The following is a 20,354-nucleotide window of genomic DNA, read 5'->3' as shown; positions in this document are numbered from 1 at the left end:
ATTACTGTGGTAATCTGATGACAGCTCATAACCAGCAACAGGTTTAGTTTATTTCCTTTAACTCGACTATCAACATGATGTGTAGCAGCTAACAAAACGAGACAGCACTTGGTGTTCCCTGGGCAAAATGGGACGTGATTTTAATGTTATTTTGGAAAAAACAACAAATTCTACTTTCATTTGGTTTGTTTTCACATAAACGGAAAACTGTCTCTTAAAGGAGGCTGTGATCAGTTTATAGAAATCCAACTCAGGTTTTTATCAGTCTTAGTATTTTAGATCTTAAACAAGAAATTATCTACTGATTTGGTTTCTACAAATCTGTGAAATTCAGGTGAAAGTAGGTCTAGACAATATAGACAGTATTTTATCTTGATATTTTGTGGTGATAATGATAAAAATGATGATGATTTATTAATGATTTAACACTTCTTTTTTTTTTTTTTTTTTAAGGATTTTTAGTATTCATTTCACCACAAACGCAAACATTGCTCTAGCAAAACATTCCCATTTCAAATTGGCTTCTTCAGGATGCCACATTGAAGAAGTGAGATTTATATCACTGAACATATTTTTAAATGTACTATGTGTTGAATAAAAAGTGGAGTAAATTGTAAAAATAACATTTCCAATAATGTCTGTTTGGCTTTTTGAACATCATTGCCAATTTATCAAGACGGCAATGAATCAAAATTCTTTTCACGATAAGAAATGTTCACAATAAACAATAAACAAATGATAAACGGTATGATAAAGGCCCACCATTTGCTGTGAAGTATATCAGTGGTTGTTAAATTGTTAAATGGGGCCTAAAATGACCAAACAAGCACACACACACACACACACATATATATATATATATATATTTTTTTTTTTTTTTGGGGGGGGGGGGATCTTACCAACAATAAGTTCACAAACTGCTTTTAAGAATCTACATGTAGTCTAGGATACTCCAAAATCAAGAGATTATGCTTAAAAGTAATGTATGTTTAAAATTATCACTGGAAAAAAGAAATCTAGAAAGGTAAATCTGAAAAAGTGTCTGGAAACATAAAGGATCTTTCATACCACAACAAAAAATTATCTTATGTACAAAGATCTGATCAACCTGAAACAAAACAGGAACGAAATTGAAAGATGTAGACGGGAAATGTAGGTACAATTCAGGTTTTAATCCTGAATAATGTAATTCCCAGTTAATTCCATGTAACAGGTCATGTAGCTTTCTAAAATATAGATGTTACCCTGTGGTTTAAAAAGAAAAGCAGCTGGGATGCTGTGATGGCACTAGGGTTAAGCACAACCCACATGAGGAGGTCTTAGTCCTCGTCGTTGCAGGTTCAATTCCCGGCCTGCTGACCTTTGCTGCATGTCTTCCACCCTCCTCTCTCTCTCCTACTTTTCAAATAAAGGCCACCAGAGCCAAAAAACTTTAAATAATAATGAAAAAAAAGCATCTTATAAGCTCCATAATAGAAACGGAGACCTTATCTCCCTTGCCTTGATTCCTGCAGGCAAGGAGCCATTGTTTGCCTCCAAGTGACCCATGTCCAGCCTTTGAAGCGACGGCTCTTACGAGTTGTCGAGTGCAATCATTGGGGTCAGACTGGCTGTCTGTTTGCACGCTGGACATGTGACCCACTATCCGGGGCAGTGAAAGCAGAAGCTCTTTATCAGACATCTGAACTCTTCCTGCTGCGACGAGCAGAAAAACGGACAAAATTAGCAACTCTGTTGGGAAACAGTTATATTTAACGCGGTTGGCGCAGTTTGGCTGCTGTGGATGCAAGAGGATTGGAAGAAAACGATAAAAAAAAACTCGTTTTGTTCTGTTTTTATTCGTAGCTCTGCAGGAAAAGTCTGGCAAGGCGTTTAGCCGATGCATATTGAAAGACAGCAGCTTTGAGTGCCAGGTTGCAGATGCTGTTACCACGGCGATGTGCCTCGTGACGACCTGTTAATGTACATGTCACTTCTGCAACTGTACATTCAGAATGTGCTGCTATACAGTCTTATAAGTCACTATCAGTTTGTGTGATACCAGCAAAGAGATTAAAGTATGTCACCTTTTTAAAAAATATTTCTTTACATATCTGTTGAAACTGTCATATGTTGTGACACTGTGGTATGAGACGAATAATCTGTGAAAAAAACCCCCAAAAGACAAGCCTCAGTTCAGCCAGGAGGCAGATCTTAGTGCTGTCAATCATGTTTATGTACTCTCTGCTACGCTACAGCTTCTCCATCATCAGTATTTGTAGATGCTAAAGCTAGTTAGCATAGCCACTGATAATGGTTTTATGAAACTGTGAGTTGTTTGTCCACCATTAGTACGTTTAACAGCACATACAGGAGCATGATTGACAGCACTGAGACCCTCCTTCTGACTCTCATTGGTTGTTTTCTTCATTTTTGAAAACCGCAATAGGAATTTCTGGAGGAACTTGATTTTTTTTACACAGATTATATCTCATGTTAGACTGCCACGCATTGGTGACAGTTTCAACAAATATGTCAAAAAAAAATTTTTTAGTAAAGGTTACATACTGCAGCTTTAATGATGCTGTCAGCCCAGTGCTTTTCTGCTTATATTACATTTTGCTAAATAGTCTGACGCCACTGCTGGGTGGACTGAACTGAACTGTTCCCGTACGGAGCGGGCCTCCTCCCTACATGTAATATAAAACCTGACTGAAATGCGTTGGCACATGGTGAAACAGGTTTGTCAACAGAACAGAGCGCTGATGGTTTCATTTGTTGTTTATGCTCTGATCAGCTTTTATGTTTGTGTGGTGTATTCAAAGTGTGGCCTTGGGGCCACTGGCAAATGTTAGGTGCAACACAAACTGTTTGTCTGTCTAATAACTGTGCTTTTTGCATCCTCTTTAAATTCGCAGTGAATAGGACCACCTCTGCCCGGTGACTTTTACTCGAAAGCAGACTTCGGTGAACCCAAATCTGCTTTTGGTTAGTTTATGAAATGTGGAAAATGCTTTCAAGTAGAAAGCATTTTCAAAAAAATAAACTCAACAAAACACAAGTGACCCAAATTCTTTTTCCAAGAATGCTCTTATTCTTCCTATATTTTCTTCTTATTATTGTTTTTTTTTCTCCATCAAACACAAAGATTTTTTAATCTGGAAGCCTTTCTTCTAATAAGGCAAATTTGCCTGAAACATTGGTTTATACATTAATTACCTTCAAAACAAATCTACCTCATTACCTCTTGGTTTATTGATTGGCACTAAGAGAAAAATATATATATATTTTGTTTTTAAAATATGTATTTCTTCTTTCCCCCTGGAGTATCTTAAAAATATCCAATTTCAATCAATGTGACAAAAAGTCTTGAAATACTAAATCTTACCAAGTAATTCTGTCTAGTCACAAAACTCTTGGTGCACTTGAAATAATACAAAAGTGACATAAAATGAACTTTTCATCAAGATATAAGAGCTTGTTTTAAGGCAATAATTCCCTAACATTAATGAAAAAGGACTACTGTAGTTACACTGGGAACCTTTTGTCACTTAACGACTTTAACTTCGTTTCCATTACAAATGTTTCCAATCAAACGCAAAGTCGGCGGATTACTGGTCACCGGCTGAGGGTTTGATGAAACACAACGAAGTGCGCCAAAGAGCTTGAGGTTGATCTATTAAGTTTTGATCCATTTCTGGCCTTGTGGAGGAAAACAAATCTGTCACTTAAATCATCTTTTACAACAATTATGCAATCTTCCAACAGAGTTTAGACTTCAGGTTTAACAAAACCCGAGAATAAAACAAGAATAAAACCCCTGGTTACTTGCTAGCTGAAGCCGTCGTCATGGAAACACCATCGTATTGGTTGCGGTCGCCTTCGAGACTGCAGTATTCCCTCAGGACGTTGAGTATTTTTTTTTCTGTTAAGATGGGTATTCGGAAAGATTATACTCCGATTGACCAAAGATCATTTATCACAGGAACATTTGCAACTCCTTTAATTATCTCTGGCGGCCATTGCAACACTACATAACTTTACAGACAAGAACATCTGCTCTGTAACAAAAGAGTTGATGTAATGGCAGACAATGTTTTCCTCGGAGGGGATTTGAGGACATCTGAGCTCACAGATCTCTACGAAACGGCGTAGAAATGAGTTTGAGCGTTGAGAGTTCTTTTGTTTGATTTGTGATGGCATCAGACAATTGATTTTTTTGGGGGGGGATATATTTGAATCTGGACCAAGTTTGAAAAGCAGACCAAAAATGAAACAAACAAACAAACAAACAAAAAAAAAAATCCCCAGGAGCAGCTTGAAAATCAAAAATGTTGAGCAACGTTTGATCTCCCTGTGAAACGAATCCCTTTGGCAGTGAGGAAACGTCAGGATAAACACAAGGGTTGTTAGCGACAATGAATTACAATGAATCTGTGAAGCATATCTGAGCGTATCCCTCCTGGTAAAGATCATGATGGCGTTGTTGTCTGGCACGTGGGGACGGATTAACCCCGTAGCGTGTGTGTAAATTCAAAGTACACGAAGAAAAGAAAAAACCCTGTAACATCTGTTGAACATCTCTGCTCATGACTTTAATTAAGAAGTTAGAGATATGAGCTCTGCAGCTTTTTTGGATGCTTGTCATGTATCTCGGAAGCCGCTGCCATGGCCAACAACATTGAGGAGGTAAAGTCATTTAAAGTCCGCAGAAATGTGGCAAGTCAGAGTCAATACTTCTGGTTGCGTGAAAACTCGTGCGGCTCTGCTTTCCATCACAACCGGAGGGCGTTTGTTTTTGCCCGTACTGTTTCACTGTTTGTAGCAGAAATAGCTCTGAAACTGCAGCTCTGGTTTATGTGTTTATGTCCTTAGCAGCTAAACGATACACCTTTTAGCTTAGTCAGCAGATTTTTGTGTTTCCTCCCTCGCCCCCCAAAGGCTTTTAAGGCCTGCTTTATACTCTGGCAGAGATTGTCGAGGCCTTTTGACCCCAAAGCGCATTCTTGAAGCCTCTTGTTTTTTTCCCCCTCTTCTTTTCCCTTCTTAAGCTTTCTTCTTTCGCTTAATCTCTTTCGCATATGACAATCCATGTATTTCTTGCCTTTTTTTCTCTTCTCTATTGTGTGCTGATCTCCTTACCTCTCACAAAATGTTTCAAAGTTCAAGTTACTGACTAGGGCAATATATTATAACAACCTACATTTATTTATGATGTACTATTAAGATACAGTCTGTCTGTATCTTAACAGAGGTCATTTTATTTCTCATAAAAGAAAAAAAAAAGCAACCTGTAAATCAGATAGATCAATCATGAGCAGCTGAATAAACTTTGCTTGCATAGGCACGTTTTGTACTGGCAGCTTTTCATACTGAATAAGTTCAGTGAACTTTATTCAGGCATACTCTGGGTGGATTCACACCAGTTCGGTTTGGTCCTATTTAATCCAACTCTAGATCCTTTGCCTAGAATGTTTGGTTTGTTTGTGGAGGTGTGACTGTGTAATCAAGCTCTTGAAAACGCTGGTTCACCTACGTACCTTGGTCTCGGTCTGCTTTTCGACCGGAAACCGCTCCAAAAGCAGGAAGCGGATCATAGCACAAGGCATTTTGGGTAAACGCAACCAAAACAAACGTGCGAGTCTAACGCTTAAGAAAAGGTTTGGGGTCTTTTACCAATGACAAAAGAGAAATCCTATAATTGCTAAAATCATTGCAAAATCAGCCGCTAGAACACAGTATATTCATCGTCATGGTCTGGAAATCAGAGATTTGATTGTTGGTGACATGGTGCGTTATCCTACTGGAAGTACCCTTTAGAAGATGCAATCTGGTCTTGAAAGATGGACATTTGTTGGTCAGCACCAGTACTCAATGCCAATAGAAAACAAATGTTTCTGTAGCTTATACAATTTCCGTCAAAGAGTTGTAGTAGATGCTGTTGGCTGTAGGCAAGAGGAATCTCCAGTAGTAGCAATCTGCATTTCAGTGAATCTGAGGAAGTCTCTAATTGAAGATGTTGTATAATCTCCAGAGATGAACTGCAGCCTACGTTTCCCGATTGACCCCTGGTTTGGGTTTCGTCTGTAGCAGCCTATCCACTTCAAGGTTTGACGATGCGTTGGGTTTTCTGAGACTGATGTTGCTGCTTGTGAAACTCTCCTAGGTTCCACAATGGCTGAAACGACTAGACCAGTCCATTGGGCACTAACCACCTTACCACGTCCAAAATTAGCTAAACCAAACCTCCTTCCCATTCTGGTGCTCGGTTTGAGCTTCAGAATGTTGTCTTCAATAAATGTGTGGAGTTGCTGCCGTGCAAATTACCTGTCTTGCCATTTTTGTTTTTACTGCCAATTCAACCAGTGTACCCAATAAAGTGGCCTGCTAAATTAAGCCTCCTGGGTTACCAACTAACTACTAACTGCTAATTAAAGACATAGACGGTACCATCACACAAAGCTGTGTTCTGACAGTTCTTTGTGTGGCAGGGGACACGTAATATTGTTGCAAACTGTGAAAGCGTTTCACCAATTGCTTATTTTGAAGCAACTTATCAGAGTTCGTGTGAACACTGGGAATGTTTGGGGTGTGGCTGATATAAACCTCAGATTAACAGTCAAGAGGAAAACACATTCTTCTGAGCAAAAAGGCGCACCATGCTGGAGGATGCAAAACAAAGCTGACTAGCTTTTTAAACAAACACCCTTTTAGGAAATATTAAACTGCAGCTTCATATGTCTTGTGACTGGGAATCTGCTGATGTGTTGCTCAATATTCGGTTAGTGCTTGAGGCTTTTATGTGGCTACGTTTGCTCCAGATTAAGATCAGCCCATGGTCACCAGGACCGCCATTTGAATGTAGCTGAATTTCAGAAAATCTGGAAATGCTCTCCAGGATGTTTCTTAGCTGCCTGTGGAATCTCCCACATGTATGGGAGGTATCTGCATCTCCTCCATTAGTTTCATCCTTCCTTTAGACGAGCAACACAATCAGAACTTTTATCTGTCTATCTGCAGCGCGGTTTTCAAGATCTTGCTGGGATATTAGTCTTTTAATCCTGGAATAGTTTTTCAGGTGATAGAAGGCTGATTTTGCAAGGGTTTTTATGTGACTCTAAATTTTCATTTCTGATTTCGTTTAGCTGCTAATCATTAGCTTCCAGCTGTAAAAGCTGAAGCTGTGTGCTAACTCTTGACCGTTCCCCCTTAGAAGTTGCAACATTTTTATGATTATCATTTCTCAACTGCAGTTAGAAAATTTCTTCATGTCTTCAAGTTATTTCACCCATAAACCATTATTAAAAACTGTGTTTAAATTCTTTAAGGAAAACATCCAATGTCTAGATGCCCAGATTATCCGGAATACCAAAGTTAGCTTAAGCTAGCTTGAAGCCTGTTCCAATAGTTACCTTGTCAACAGGGTGGTTTCTGGTCATGTTTCTTGTAATTAGCTGTTATTTAGACATGTATGATAACACTTCCTCTTTCTTTATAGAACAAATTTGCATTTCAAATATTTTCCCTTATACATAGCTGACGGCAGGGGATTATTAGCTGTGTATTTTTTTTTTCACAATTTCATGCTACGTGAACAAAAAGTGAAATGGAAGGGAAAGGGAAATTCTTTATCATATTCAACATGCAACAAAACTTTGATTTTATTTGTTTTAGCACATATGTTATCACATTGTTGATCACTTCTGAACAATAAAACACATGTGTTGCGTTATGGCCGAGTGAACACCCCAAGGCCTCAAATTTATGATAAAACTTGCACTTTAGTATCAGGAAATAGAGTTATGATTTCTAAATCCCATTAAGAACAATCTTATGTGTATATTTCAGAGGCATATAATGTTAATAATACTGAATTAACTACTGTCTGTGATTATTATTATTAACATTATTATTATTATTATTAAGTTATGTGTCATGACGTTAACTCCCCAGTCAGCGGTGACGTACAGATCAGCCACCGCTGACTACCACGCACGTTTTAGATGTTTTCCCAGAATGAACACAACACCTGGCTCGGTTTGATGGGTAAATAACAGGCCTCTGCAAGCTGCTGAGGGAATCCATTGTTTTGAATCGGGGCGGGGAAACGCATCCAAACCCTGCAGATTAGCGTGAGAGCACGGTCGAAGAAAAGCCCACGATCTCTAAAAGCGGACCATTTCATTCTGAAATAAATATGTGCCTTTCTGTTTTGTCTCGCTTTGTTTGCCGTACTTGCAAAACAGCAAAGAACAACATGTTATCAGTTCCCAGCAGTGCTCGACACGGACGCCAGCCTTCGCTCTCACATACACGGAGCCACTCAGAGCTCTTCACTTTTACTGGTCGGGAGTGTTTTTTGTGGCAGCAAAAACATTTGTACTCCCTTGCAAATGTTTACTTGTGTGTCCAATGAGAATAACAGTCACTAATCTTACTCAGTCACTTTAGGCCTTTCGATGTTTGAAGTGTATAAGGCCTATTACCAGATTGGTTTATTTTATATACACTTATGAGTCATTCTGGTTGCGCAAAATCCAAATGACTGTTTTTCCCATCCATCCATCCATTTTTTCTCCCCACTCCTCAAATGATCCACGCTTTTGTTGTTGTTTTTCTCTTTTGTAACTTATATATTAATGCTGTTGAAAACATTCCGTATTAAAAGTCTGTTTCAGTCAACTGGTTCATACACCGCTAAATATTATCTTAAGAGAACACACCAGGTCGTCATTCTTCAGGTATTTTCCCCCCTCGGCTTCTGGGAAATAAAAGTGTTGCGCAATTTCAAAATGTAATTTGAAAATGGTAGCAGCATGGCGTTCCACCCGAGCTCTTCTGGGTTTGACAACTTTAATTTCTCAGTCTTTTTTCAGCTCAATTTAGTCCACAGACCATATTAGAATTTTGTTTTTTAAAGAAAACCTAAAGGTTACTACTTTATGCACCTATTTGTGTTGGTCTATCACATAAAAACTTAACAAAACACAACAACATCGTCATGTCGCAAAGTGTGAAAACGTTTAAGGCATATAAACACTTTGGCAAAGCGCTGCATATACAGCCCACTCTTTGCTAGAGAGGAGCTGTTTGTTTTTTTGCCAGTTAAGGTTTAAAAAATACACATCAGGAAAGAGTGATTTTTATAAACTGGGACAGGAAACCAAATGAAACAGAGCTAAAATAGACACAATTGACCTGAAAGTGGATTTGTAAGGAATCTGCTCTCTGAGGAGACAAATAATGACTCAACTGGAAATCATCCACTGGGGGAATCGGTGGGGAAAAGAACGTTGTCGGCACCAACGCTTATGTACAAGTGGACCGCAATCTCAGTCTGGAGCGTAAACAGATAAGAGGAATTTAAAGGGACGTTTCATTGCCAGATTTTGTTTTTGGGACAAAAGCATAAAAAGACACATGGATTTACAGAGCGCTTCCTGTAGCTGCTCTGCTGTGACCTCTGGCCCAGAGAGGACTGTGGGAAACTTGGAAGTCGGTCAGCCATAGAACTGTGATCCTACATAATCCCAACTATTTTCCTCCCCTCAGTCCCTCTGACATACTTGAACGTCTTTCTTCAAGGTTTCTATCCAAGGTTTCTCAGCTTGGTTCTGCTCAGGTCGCATCATTATCTGTAGGTTAAAGCTCCAAAAAATATGGAGGCTTGATCAGTATTGTGAGGTACGCAACAGACGTTTTTACTGCTAGCTTCAATAGCAAGACCCCTGATGACATCTCAAAATGTTCAATCATTGATCATTAGCAGCAGTATTACACACTTTTTTTTCTGCTGCACAGATTTGCTTTGAAATGATCTTAGAACGTGAAGGGTTAGTGCTTGTTGATGATCTGGAAAGGGACACAGACTATAGAATCAGTTACACGGCCCAATCCGCCCAGAGCCAGGACGCGAGTCATGCTGACAATCGGATCGATTGACTTTGTTTTCCGTAACTTGGATAACAGATCACACCATTTCAAGAAGAAGTTTTCTTCTTTAAATGCTTGTGTCTGCAATCCATGTGGGTTACAATTAATCATATCCAGTCCTGCAGTCACCAAATGTCACCTACAAACTATTCTGGTCCGAAGCCTCGGGTGGCGCAGCGTTTAGAGCTACAAACCTTAACGCAGTCGTCCTCGGTTCCTTTGACGCTTTTCTCTCCCTTTTTCCTGTCAATTACTATCAAATAAAGGCCACGAGTGCCAAAAAATCTTAAAACAACTTTCTCTTCCATCACTGTCAGCTAAACAGACCATAGACATAAAACAAGAGCAGATCTGTTAAGTGAACTAGACCTAAAATGTGTCGTCAACAGGACAGTGAGGAAGATGTTCCTAGAAAACATGCATCCTTAATTAATTAGAAACAGATTTGTTAGTTAATTTTATTTGTTAGCTAACTAATTAAGAATTATTTGCTAATTTTCTAGCTAACATTGTTTAGCTAGTTTGTTTGTCAAGATTTCTTGGCTAATTAATTCGGAATAGATTAGTGTATTTTCTGACCATATGTTCTCCAAAGCAATTGTTAGTGGTTAACTTTTAGATGTGTCTCTGCTTCAACACACCTGAGTCAAATAAGGATCTAAATAGCAGGACTCTGGAGAACTTCACCGCATACATAGAAGGTAATTCAGTCATCTGATTCAGGAGTGCTGGACCAGGAACAAGTCGAAAGGTTGCAGGACTCCGGCCCACAAGGCCTGGATTTGTAGATGTCGGACCCTTTCAGGTTGTGGTTGCTAGGTCCAGATCGAAACCAGATTAGCCAGAATTTGCTTTCTATTCTCATCAGCTCTGGAGCAAACTCCCTGAAAACCGTGTGGCTCCTTTAAATCAGGACTAAAAATATTGCTTTGGATCAAAGAATCCCACTCGTGATTTGCTATTTTTTCCCCTGTTACTGAAGGTAGAAATTGAATTGAGAATGGTCGTGGTTTGTTTTAGTTTCTTTTTTGTACAAAGCACTTTGGATTACCTTATCGTATTAAATAATGTTGTAAAACTATGGAAATTTTATCAGTGTGTACTTATAAAACCTGCCAAATCCCCTTTGCAGAGCTTCAGTCCTGTTTTTTTGCCTCATCTTGTCTCTCCATCCCGTCTTCCACCTGTGGATTGCTAATATCTTGGCAGCACACACCCATAAATCTTTCACACGTCGAACTGTGCAGCAGCTTGTCTGGTTGGACAAGATAAACAAATCAACCTACTTTTCACTCCTCTTGATTGTGCAGTAGTTGTTAATTGAACAATAAGAAGCTGATAACCTTTTACAGGAAAAAAAAAAAAAAAAAGTTTGTTTTGCTTGTTGAAGTCAAAGATTGTGAGATTTTAACTCGGGTTTTGCTGAAAGGACGCCGACGTTTTACCATCAAGCAGAAACTATCTTCCCCAGACGACATTTAGCTTCAGGGGGTGACCACATCAGGGCATCTTTCTCGCATCATTCTCTCCTTTTTGTTTTCTTTCCAGTCAGGACTGCTTTTCCTTTATGTTTCCCAGATGCTAAAACTCATTCTCGTCTCATGTGAAAGGCAGACACGAATGTAGGTCAGCGCCACAGACTGCAGTCCACACACACACACACACACACACATCTCCTCCTCCTCTACTGGAACGGGCTCTGATTGCTGTTCATGCTTTCCCACACTTGTGCCAGGCACTCCACACAAAATGTAGCGTTGCATGACTTCACAGATTCGGCTTACGGATGCAACAGAGCGACCGGATAGTTTTAAGACGACCGCGCTTCCCTCCCCTCTCCCGAGTTTATCCAGACCAGACCGCCTCTGCTACCTCTGTAGAGCCCGATTGATCGAATCTAAATTCGAAAGTGTGTTCCCAAATCAGATTACGTGCAACTAGGACAGACTCGTTAATCTGTAAAGCGTCATGGCGACGTGCCACTGGGCTGCCGTGTTCTTCTCAAGGAAAGTGATTTCATGGCAGTGTGGGTGGATGTGGTTTGAACTTGTCCTGATTCCACTGAAACAAGATGTTTGGTATGCAGTAAAACGGGACGAGACGGTGTGCTTGCCGCTGTACCTACAGAAGTGTGGAGGGTTACAGTGTTTGTCTACATCCGTACAGCTACAGCACTTGCTCTACCAATGAGCTGTGTCGCCCCACTTAGACGGTTTTTTATTGATTCATACATTTTTGGCTGCAGCACAAAGTCAGCCTGGTAAAAGCCAGCCCATTGTTCTACGCTTCCCTTCGTCTCAAACTCATTTTCATCTTGGGCCAACTAAAATATCAATAAGAAGCTGGATTTTTCTGTGTTATGTAAGCATTTCTCAAAATGAAACTGATCAGCCCAGAAAGGATTTCATTATTGTTCTTGTGGGGTTTTGTTGCAATGAAAATCACAGATTTTGTGGTGCTAATTTAGAAATATTTGTGAGGAATTTTTACGATATTTACGCTAATATGGGATATTAAAAGTGATTTTTTTATTAACATTAAGTAAGGCTGAGGCAGCAGTCCAAAAACTTGGCCGACTGACCAATTTTTGAGAAAATTGGCCGACTGACCAATTTTTGAGAAAATTGGCCCTTTTTTTGAGCCAATTTTGAGAGAAATTTGCAGTAAAGTCAGAAAAAAAATTGAATTTTGCAGATTTGTGAAAAACTGGAGGGACTTATTGACATCATTTGGAGTTTAGAGGGCCACATTAAAAGCTAAGGCAGGCCAGATTGGGACCCCGGGCCTTGAGTTTGACTCATGTGGTCCAGAGAGTCTGGACTCCAGAACTGATATACTACACTGGGATACTTCAGGGGCGACTTTAGGGCCAACTTGTCTTGCTTCCAAACTTGTCTTGCAAGACAAGTTTGGAAGTAAGACAAGGTGAAGATCTTGGCAACTTGATGGGTTGAACGTTGAGGAAGTCCGGGGACTTCCTCAACCTTAAGTTGTTCAACCTGTTTACATGTCAACACCAGGACGATCGAATGCCAATGCTTTGCTTTGTCTTGTTAGCCTGTGTAGCCGAAGCCACAGTTCACACCTGTTTAAATGGACATTTTAAAAAAATCCTCAGAAGGATATTGTCAGAAAAAAATGTTGTGAAGCAAAATCATCTTAATTCTACTGAACTGACTTGAAAAAGCTCCGCTTGCTAATGTGAAAATGTAATGTTGTGTTTCCCGTGTCTCGATGTAGGCGCCTTCGCCAAGGTGAAGGAGAGCCAGCGGATGAGTGACGAGGGGAAGATGGACCAGGACGAAGCGGACGGGATCAGGAAACGGTGCCGGACTGTGGGCTTTGCCCTCCAAGCAGAAATGAGCCACTTCCATCAGCAGCGAGAGGTGGACTTCAAAGACATGATGCAAGCCTACCTCAGGGAGCAGATAGCCTTTTACCAGCGTGTCGGCCAGCAACTGGAGCGCACCCTGCGCATGTACGACGGCCTTTGAACACTCCAGACTCACTCCACATGCCAAAACTTCAAGAAGCAAAGAATGAATTTTGACTCTATTTTTTATATATATATATATATATATATGTATATCAGGGTGCTTGGTATAGACGGAAAAGAAGACCCGGTAGTTACTGAAGCGATGCACAAAGCCAGTCATTAATTCACCCTGATGGATTCAAAGAAACGTTTTTAAAAAGACCTACTGTATCTTTTATATCTAAAGTACACTTCAAATAGGCAAAGTCAGTATATTTTATAGAATTTAAGTTGTTTATGACAATGAAAATTAAAAGTACAGGTTAGACATTGTACACATTCAAAGTGGGGATGCACATAAATGAAGCCATAAAGCGGGTCCTGTACTTTTATTTTCCCGTCTCTTAAAGAGATCCATGAATAGTTGTATCAATAGACTTTTATTTCACATGGAAAAACAATATAGTAAAAAGTTGTAGAGTATAGTTTTTTACATCTGCTTAGTTCCTACAAATTTAAATAAAATATTGCCACACGGACGTCGCCATATTGTTTACACCGCATTGCATTCTGGGTAGAATGACATATGCTTGGTCCTACACCGCTAGCTCCGAACAGTAATTTTTGCGCTATAAACAACGTTGGGTTTTGTTTCAGCTTGAACTGAAGCGCGATTAAACGGAAGGTAATGGAGAAATGACAAGAGGAAATGAAGATGAGGAGGCGCAAACAGAGGAAGAGGTGAGATTCGGCCGAAAAAGCTAGCGTTTGCTCTGATTTTGCGCTGGCTCCTGCTCCTCTGCCAGGTATACCGCGTGTTAAAAACAGCGACCTCTCCGCATGTGAAAAATATAATAAAGATGTAAAAAAAAATTTGAAGTAATTATGAGTTTTTATGTGTCACAAACAACAACTTTTAGGTTAATTAAAAAAAAAATCACAACGTTTTTTTTTTTTTTTTTTTTTTAGCTAACATGCTCCAAGCTACTCGAGGATACTTTTAAAACAATCATGGTGATTCCTTCAGGCTGTATCTGGAAATTATTTTAAACCAAAAAGATGAACAGCATTTTTTTTTTTTTTTTTTTTTTACATCGGCAGTTAAATGATCTTGATTTTTTTTTTTCTGCTCAGTAATGAGGAATGTTACGTTAACTTTGCTGAGAGCACATCCTGCTCAGGTCTTGGCTGCTTTAACTTTCATGTCAGCTGTTGCAAAATCACGAACGCCTCGGCGCGCGTTTGGACTACTACAGTCGACTTTAAGTAGTTTTCTTTCAGTTTGTGCCTTTGGGGAAACTTTTATTCTTTTTTTTTTTTTTATATATTTTGTAAGTTTACCATGTTCTTGTGTACCGCAGGGGGGAATTGTTTGTATGAGCTTAGTGTGTCGGGACAAGTTTGCACATGTCTTTTTCATGGTCATAGTCGTGGGGTTTGTTTTATGTTGTGTGGCTGAAGTCTTAAGATGAGTCAAAAGCTGTGCTTAACTCCCTGCTACGTAGCGGAGAAAAACAAATGTATAACTTTATATGTAGCAGCAATTTGAAATTACGTAATGGAAACGGTGTAGTGAGCGAAAGGGAGACACACTGTCTTATGTGCTGGATGAAAGGAAAGGTAGCGCTCTCATGTCTGTACAATAAAGAGATATTACTATAGTTTGTGTTTTTTTTTTTATCTTAAGTTTCCCTGATATCATGTTTTTACACATCTGAAAGACCCGCAGAGCTTTTGCTCTATTTCAAAGAATTATTTGAACTTCTTCAAGAGCCCCATTAACTGAAATATTTATTCAGCTGTAATATTTAGTGCCATGCAAGCGTGGTTCCACGGTTCAAGCTACGATATTAGTGTTTCATGGCTTATTTTACACATTAAAAATGAACTAGTTTATGTTTGCAGTTAATTGTGTGAAATCCCAAAAAACTAAGACGAAAGTAGAAACGCAATCACTTTTGTTTTCTCTTGATTCATTGGGCTTAGCAGCTCAGTTCTGGGAAAACGTCCCACAATGTTTATGTAGAAATGTGTATTTAATGAATCTTTCAACAGTCTCACTTAGGAGCATTTCTGAGGTCAGACAATAATGTTGGACATCATTTAGTCACTTCTCTGAGTGTGCTAGTCAAGTTCTTCCACACCAGTCTTGTGTCTCCAGTTCATGATTGGCCTTCATGTTGGAACAGGAACGGAGCCAAAGTTGGGGATATGAAATGATCCAAAATGTCTTGGTACGCTGAAGGAATGCAAGTTCCTTTCACTGGAACTAACGGGTGGAACTAACTCCTGAAAGACGCACCGCCCCCCGCAGCAATCTTTACGGTTGACGCAATGCCATCAGGTAAGTGCTTTCCACCTGGGGGCTGCTGGCCCAAACTTGCCTACTAGATGGCCAGAGCACATGAATCGTAAATGTAGAGGTCACTGGTCTAGACTCAAGTTGATTTTATACACCTGTGGCCATGAATGTGATCCGATGGGTGACCCAATACTTTTAGAAGCGTATATAATCATATCAAAGCAGTATAATACAGCCACATAGGCCGATTCAAATTAAAGACGTTCCAATTTGATAACCTCAGTCAGAATACAACACACTTAAACTGATCTTTAAATGGCTAAACTCATCTTTTGCTGAACATTATTATTATATGACGAGGAACCTCCTGTCTTCGGTGTCCTTATTGAATTTTAGATGAGACATCTTCTTTCAGCCCAAACTGTTGTAGGGATGGTTGTTTTCAAGTTTAAAGAAAGAGTTATAGCATGTTTACATGCAGTGTCTGCTCCAAATGAGTACAATTTCCAACTTCCAACCGCATAACTTGTCGGCTTTAGATGGCGGGTGTTTGTCATAACTGTAATAAAATCATCACCATGTGATATTATTAACTTGGTTTTTTTAGTGGTGCAGTTGAAGCAAATGCTTAAATATAGCAATACGCTGCCTCCTGGTTTAATTATGGTTGGGTATTTTGACCTCTGTTCTTGGCACAGATGGCAAAGCACATTTTAATTGCTTGGTTTCCTGGTATCGACCAAACATTTATGCATAGTCTATAAATTTTAAAAGAGATTGAGGTCTGGGGTCATTCCAGAGGTTTTGTTGCTAGAACTCTCTGGTTATGTTCAACCTTCAACTGTCTGAGTGAGTCAAACTTTAGGTAAAAGAAAATGTGCTAAGATGTTTGAAAACCACCTATGGTTCAGCCAATTGTAAACTGGAACAGGCTAGAAGACCGGTATCGCTGTGCTGTCAGTTAGCCAGTTAGCATCAAAATGGACTTACAGAGCGCATTGACCATCGGCTCCAACATTCACACCTTCAAGGTTAATTGTAAACATGGAATAACGTTTTGGTCAAACAAGCCAAGAGGTCCAACTACTGCAGTGATTGGGGACCAAAATTGTAAAATTGGTTATATTTTCAGCTTCACTTTCACACAGCACGACTCAGACTCTCCTAATATCTCTTGAGCGCAACTTCCTTCTTCACAAAATGTACAAAAAGAAAAAGAATGGATGGCTTCAGGTTTTAGAGGTCTCTTTTGTCTTTGTAAGACTGTGTACAAGGGTCATAGTACATAGAAAAAAGATGTCAATTTCTGCTAAATAAAAACTGCCATTTTCTAAACCCCCCCAAACTTAGCAATTTCAATGTTTTTTTTTTTTCTATCACATTTCTGTGATTCTCAAAAATTCTGAGTTTTTTCTGGCAAATTTTTGAATTTCCATACTCAGAAATTTTATTTGTTTTCTATCTACAATGGCCCCAATACGCCGCCATATTATTGTTCCCGCTAATGCTACGTAGGGTGTTTATTTTGGGTGCATTTACCCACAATCCCCTGCGCTGTAGTCCGCTTCCTGTTTTTACGCGTTCCAACCGCGGCAGAGCAGAGTCCTGTTTCAGCCGAGTCACAAGCTAGGTTAGCATCAGAGTTCGGTTGCTCGTTCCCACCTCGTCAAGCGAAACCGGACTTTCCAGGTAAACTCACTAGAGATGGATAAAGCCTTGTTCAGTCCAAAAATGTTTGTTACATTCCTCTGAAAACGCCAAGTTAAATTGAAGTACTGAACGTCCTACGGCGGTGTTTAATGAAGTCTTAATGAGTCTTCATTATGATAAAACAGGGTTTGCTCTCTCAGTGGTGTGCTCATGTGTCAATAAAAATGACAAATTAATTTCTCAAGAGCATTTAAAAAGGGAGATTCATGTGCTGGTGCCTTCACAAATGGTAACTATATTCTGTCTATTTTTTAAGACATTTGTTTTTCTTGTAAAAAGGAGACAAGGAACAAAGTGGTTGACGTCGCTGTAGTTTGTCCATATGAGCAAAGAGATTTTCCACCAGACCACTGGCTTTGGTGGTGCAGTTCAATTTTGCTCTCTGGTTTTGTAATTGTATCTGCTCCTCTCTGAGGAAAATGTGAAGAGGGCATTGCGAGGAAAAAAAAAACAAAAAAAAAAACATTCCACAAAGAAGCTATCATGGACACCAAATACCATGTATGAATGTGTGCAAACTAAAAAGCCAGAATCCATCTGAAGGCTGGCTTATGGCTGTGGGAGCCCGCATGCCTCTTAGGCAGTTTTGAAGTAACGGATGGTGGTTTTCAGTTTGACTTTTAAGTTTTAATATAGTCCGAAATCTCAGCCAGAGTTTGGTAGTAACTAGTTACATTTACCCAACTACATTTACTTGAACTTTTTTTGGGTAAAAAAAAAAAAAAAGTACCATGCTACTTTTTACTTAAGTAATTTTAGTATGAAGTACTGCTACTGTTACTTGAGTAAAATGTATGTCTCCTCTACTCACTGTAAGTGACTTCAAGCAAATTTGTTTTAACCAAAAGTTCACCAGACGCACACCTGCAGTTTTTATTAAAAGTTTCATAAGATTTAAATTAGAAGGTCAGTTTAATGTCTTGATTCTTTTCTGCATGTTTGCAAAATCCTTTAATCTCCCATGGCAACCATTCAGCTGTGCAGAATGCCTGGATGAACCTAGCCCCGCCTTCGAGACAAAGCTCCTCCTCTTTCTGAGGCACAGCTCCTCCTTAGAGCTGTACCCTCCAAGCTTCTGCCTCACAGAGCAGGCCTCACTTCTCACTCCTCCACTCAGCTCCTTCAGACTAGCCAGAAGCAATTAGCAAACACCTGGTAGAACTGCACATCAGCTGAGCTCATTATACGAGCTACGTCTCAGTAAAACGCTGGCTGAAATGTTGATAAAGGGTTAATAGAGGAGCCGATTTCCTGGCGTTTCAGAAAGAGCAGGAGCTTCTTAAAGAGACAGAGGCCCAATTTCAAGTAAAATTTCTTTTAAGCCATATTTGACACTTTTGGTAATACAATTACTTGAGTCTGCCGTAAAATACCACCATATGCCTGGAAAAGAAATCTATGGGGAAATTGAATTTCTTTTAATGCCCCCATAGATTAAAATTTAATTATCCTTAAAATACTAAAATATCCACACAAATTTTATATTTTGGTCTGTCGTTTGGTGTAATTTTTAAATATTAAATGATTCATGTTTTGATAAGTTACTCTGTATACTTTAGTCGTTTTACCAAATACTTTATCCTTGCTTTAGTAATTTCTGAAACGGCTACTTTTTACCTTTACTTGAGTAAAATTATATTGCAGTAGAGCTATTCTTACTTGAGTCCCATCTTTGGCTACTCTAGCCACCTCTGGTGTCAATTTGGTTCTTACGTGACTTGTTCAGTTGACAAATTTCTTTACCTCTTGCCTCACCACAACCACAAACTTCAGCGTATTTCATTGGGATTTAATTCAAGTGACCGACCAGAACCGCTTTCTAAAGGGATTGAAGAAGCGACTCCACACGTTACATCTAGTGTGCCTTTTTGTTGCCGTTTGCTTTTGTTTCTACACTGCAAATCAGATTTGTGACGACGGGACGCTGTTCTGAGGACGAGAGCTTTTATGTTTGTGGGAGTTATCATGCTGAGACGCAGATGTGGTAACAAAACACAAAGCTTGAAGAAGTATGTGACCGTCCTGCCCAGAGGGCCGTGGGGAGAGGTGTGTTAGGTTTGGCCCGGAGAGGCCTGTCTCTCTCTTTTTTTTTTTTTTTTTTTTTCTGTTTGTTTTGACACACATTGATTTACAAGACACTGTGGCTCTGAGTGTGGACAAATCAATAAAATATTATATCACAACAACCATCAATATCCCAGAGACAAGTTTATTCACCTGAGCTCTATGTTTACCTCCTAAAACAGTGATTTGTTGTGCTTGTTTTGTCATTTTCCATACAATAAATTCAATGTATTCTGTTAGGTTTTCTGCATGATGAACCATTTTTATCCCATCCCGCTTCATTTTCCTTCTTGGTAGTGAAATAATGTGTCCGTTTGCCTTCAGAAGTCACCTAATTTACTAAATAGAGTCCAGCTGTGTGCAGTTTAGATAAAAACAAATGGCCCGGTTAAAGTTAAAGACCTAAGTTCAACTGAAAGGTTGTTAACTGGAGCTGGATGGCAAATGTTGCAGCCTCTGGATCAGGGGTGTCAAACTCCAGTCCTCCAGGGTCGCTGTCCTGCAGTGTTTAGATGTGCCACAGGTACAAAACACTGTAATGAAATGGCTTCATTACCTCCTCCTTGTGTAGACCGGTTAATGACCTAATTATTTTATACAGGTGTGGTGCAGCAGAGACGCATCTAAAAGTTGCAGGACAGCGGCCCTCAAAGACTGGAGTTTGAGACCCCTGCTCTAGATGTACAAAACTGGTACGCACACAACCTAAACAATGTTTCATTTATACAGCCAAAAGTTATTAGAAAGAAAACTATTGAATTCTTGTCATTTTTATAGTTAACATTGGCCTATCATAAAATCTCAAGATTGTGGTTGTAATGGATGGAAATGTGGAAAAAGTACAAAGAGCTCATTATGCGTGCTGAAAAGATCACTTGCAGGATAAATTAG

General features: G+C 39.4%; 1 protein-coding gene across 5 annotated transcripts in view; it reads left to right on the top strand.

The window, feature by feature from the left end:
* The window catches only part of snx33 (sorting nexin 33), a 190,307-nt gene that overhangs the window by 6,111 nt on the left and 163,842 nt on the right, over window positions 1-20,354 (top strand). For 4 of the 5 annotated variants that reach the window (XR_006371367.1, XR_006371366.1, XR_006371369.1 and 1 more), the window contains exon 2: window positions 13,153-14,128. Coding sequence is in view for 1 of the 5 variants with exons in the window: in XM_044125410.1 (XP_043981345.1) it covers window positions 13,153-13,406 (254 nt within the window). In the remaining 4 variants the exon portion in view is untranslated. Of the gene's footprint in view, window positions 1-13,152; window positions 15,049-20,354 lie in introns of those variants that run through there. The other variant, XM_044125410.1, reaches the window with a different exon arrangement.

This window comes from Gambusia affinis, linkage group LG08 (genome assembly GCF_019740435.1).
Source record: "Gambusia affinis linkage group LG08, SWU_Gaff_1.0, whole genome shotgun sequence".
NCBI lineage: Eukaryota > Metazoa > Chordata > Actinopteri > Cyprinodontiformes > Poeciliidae > Gambusia > Gambusia affinis.
This window is presented reverse-complemented; position numbering and strand designations above follow the sequence as displayed.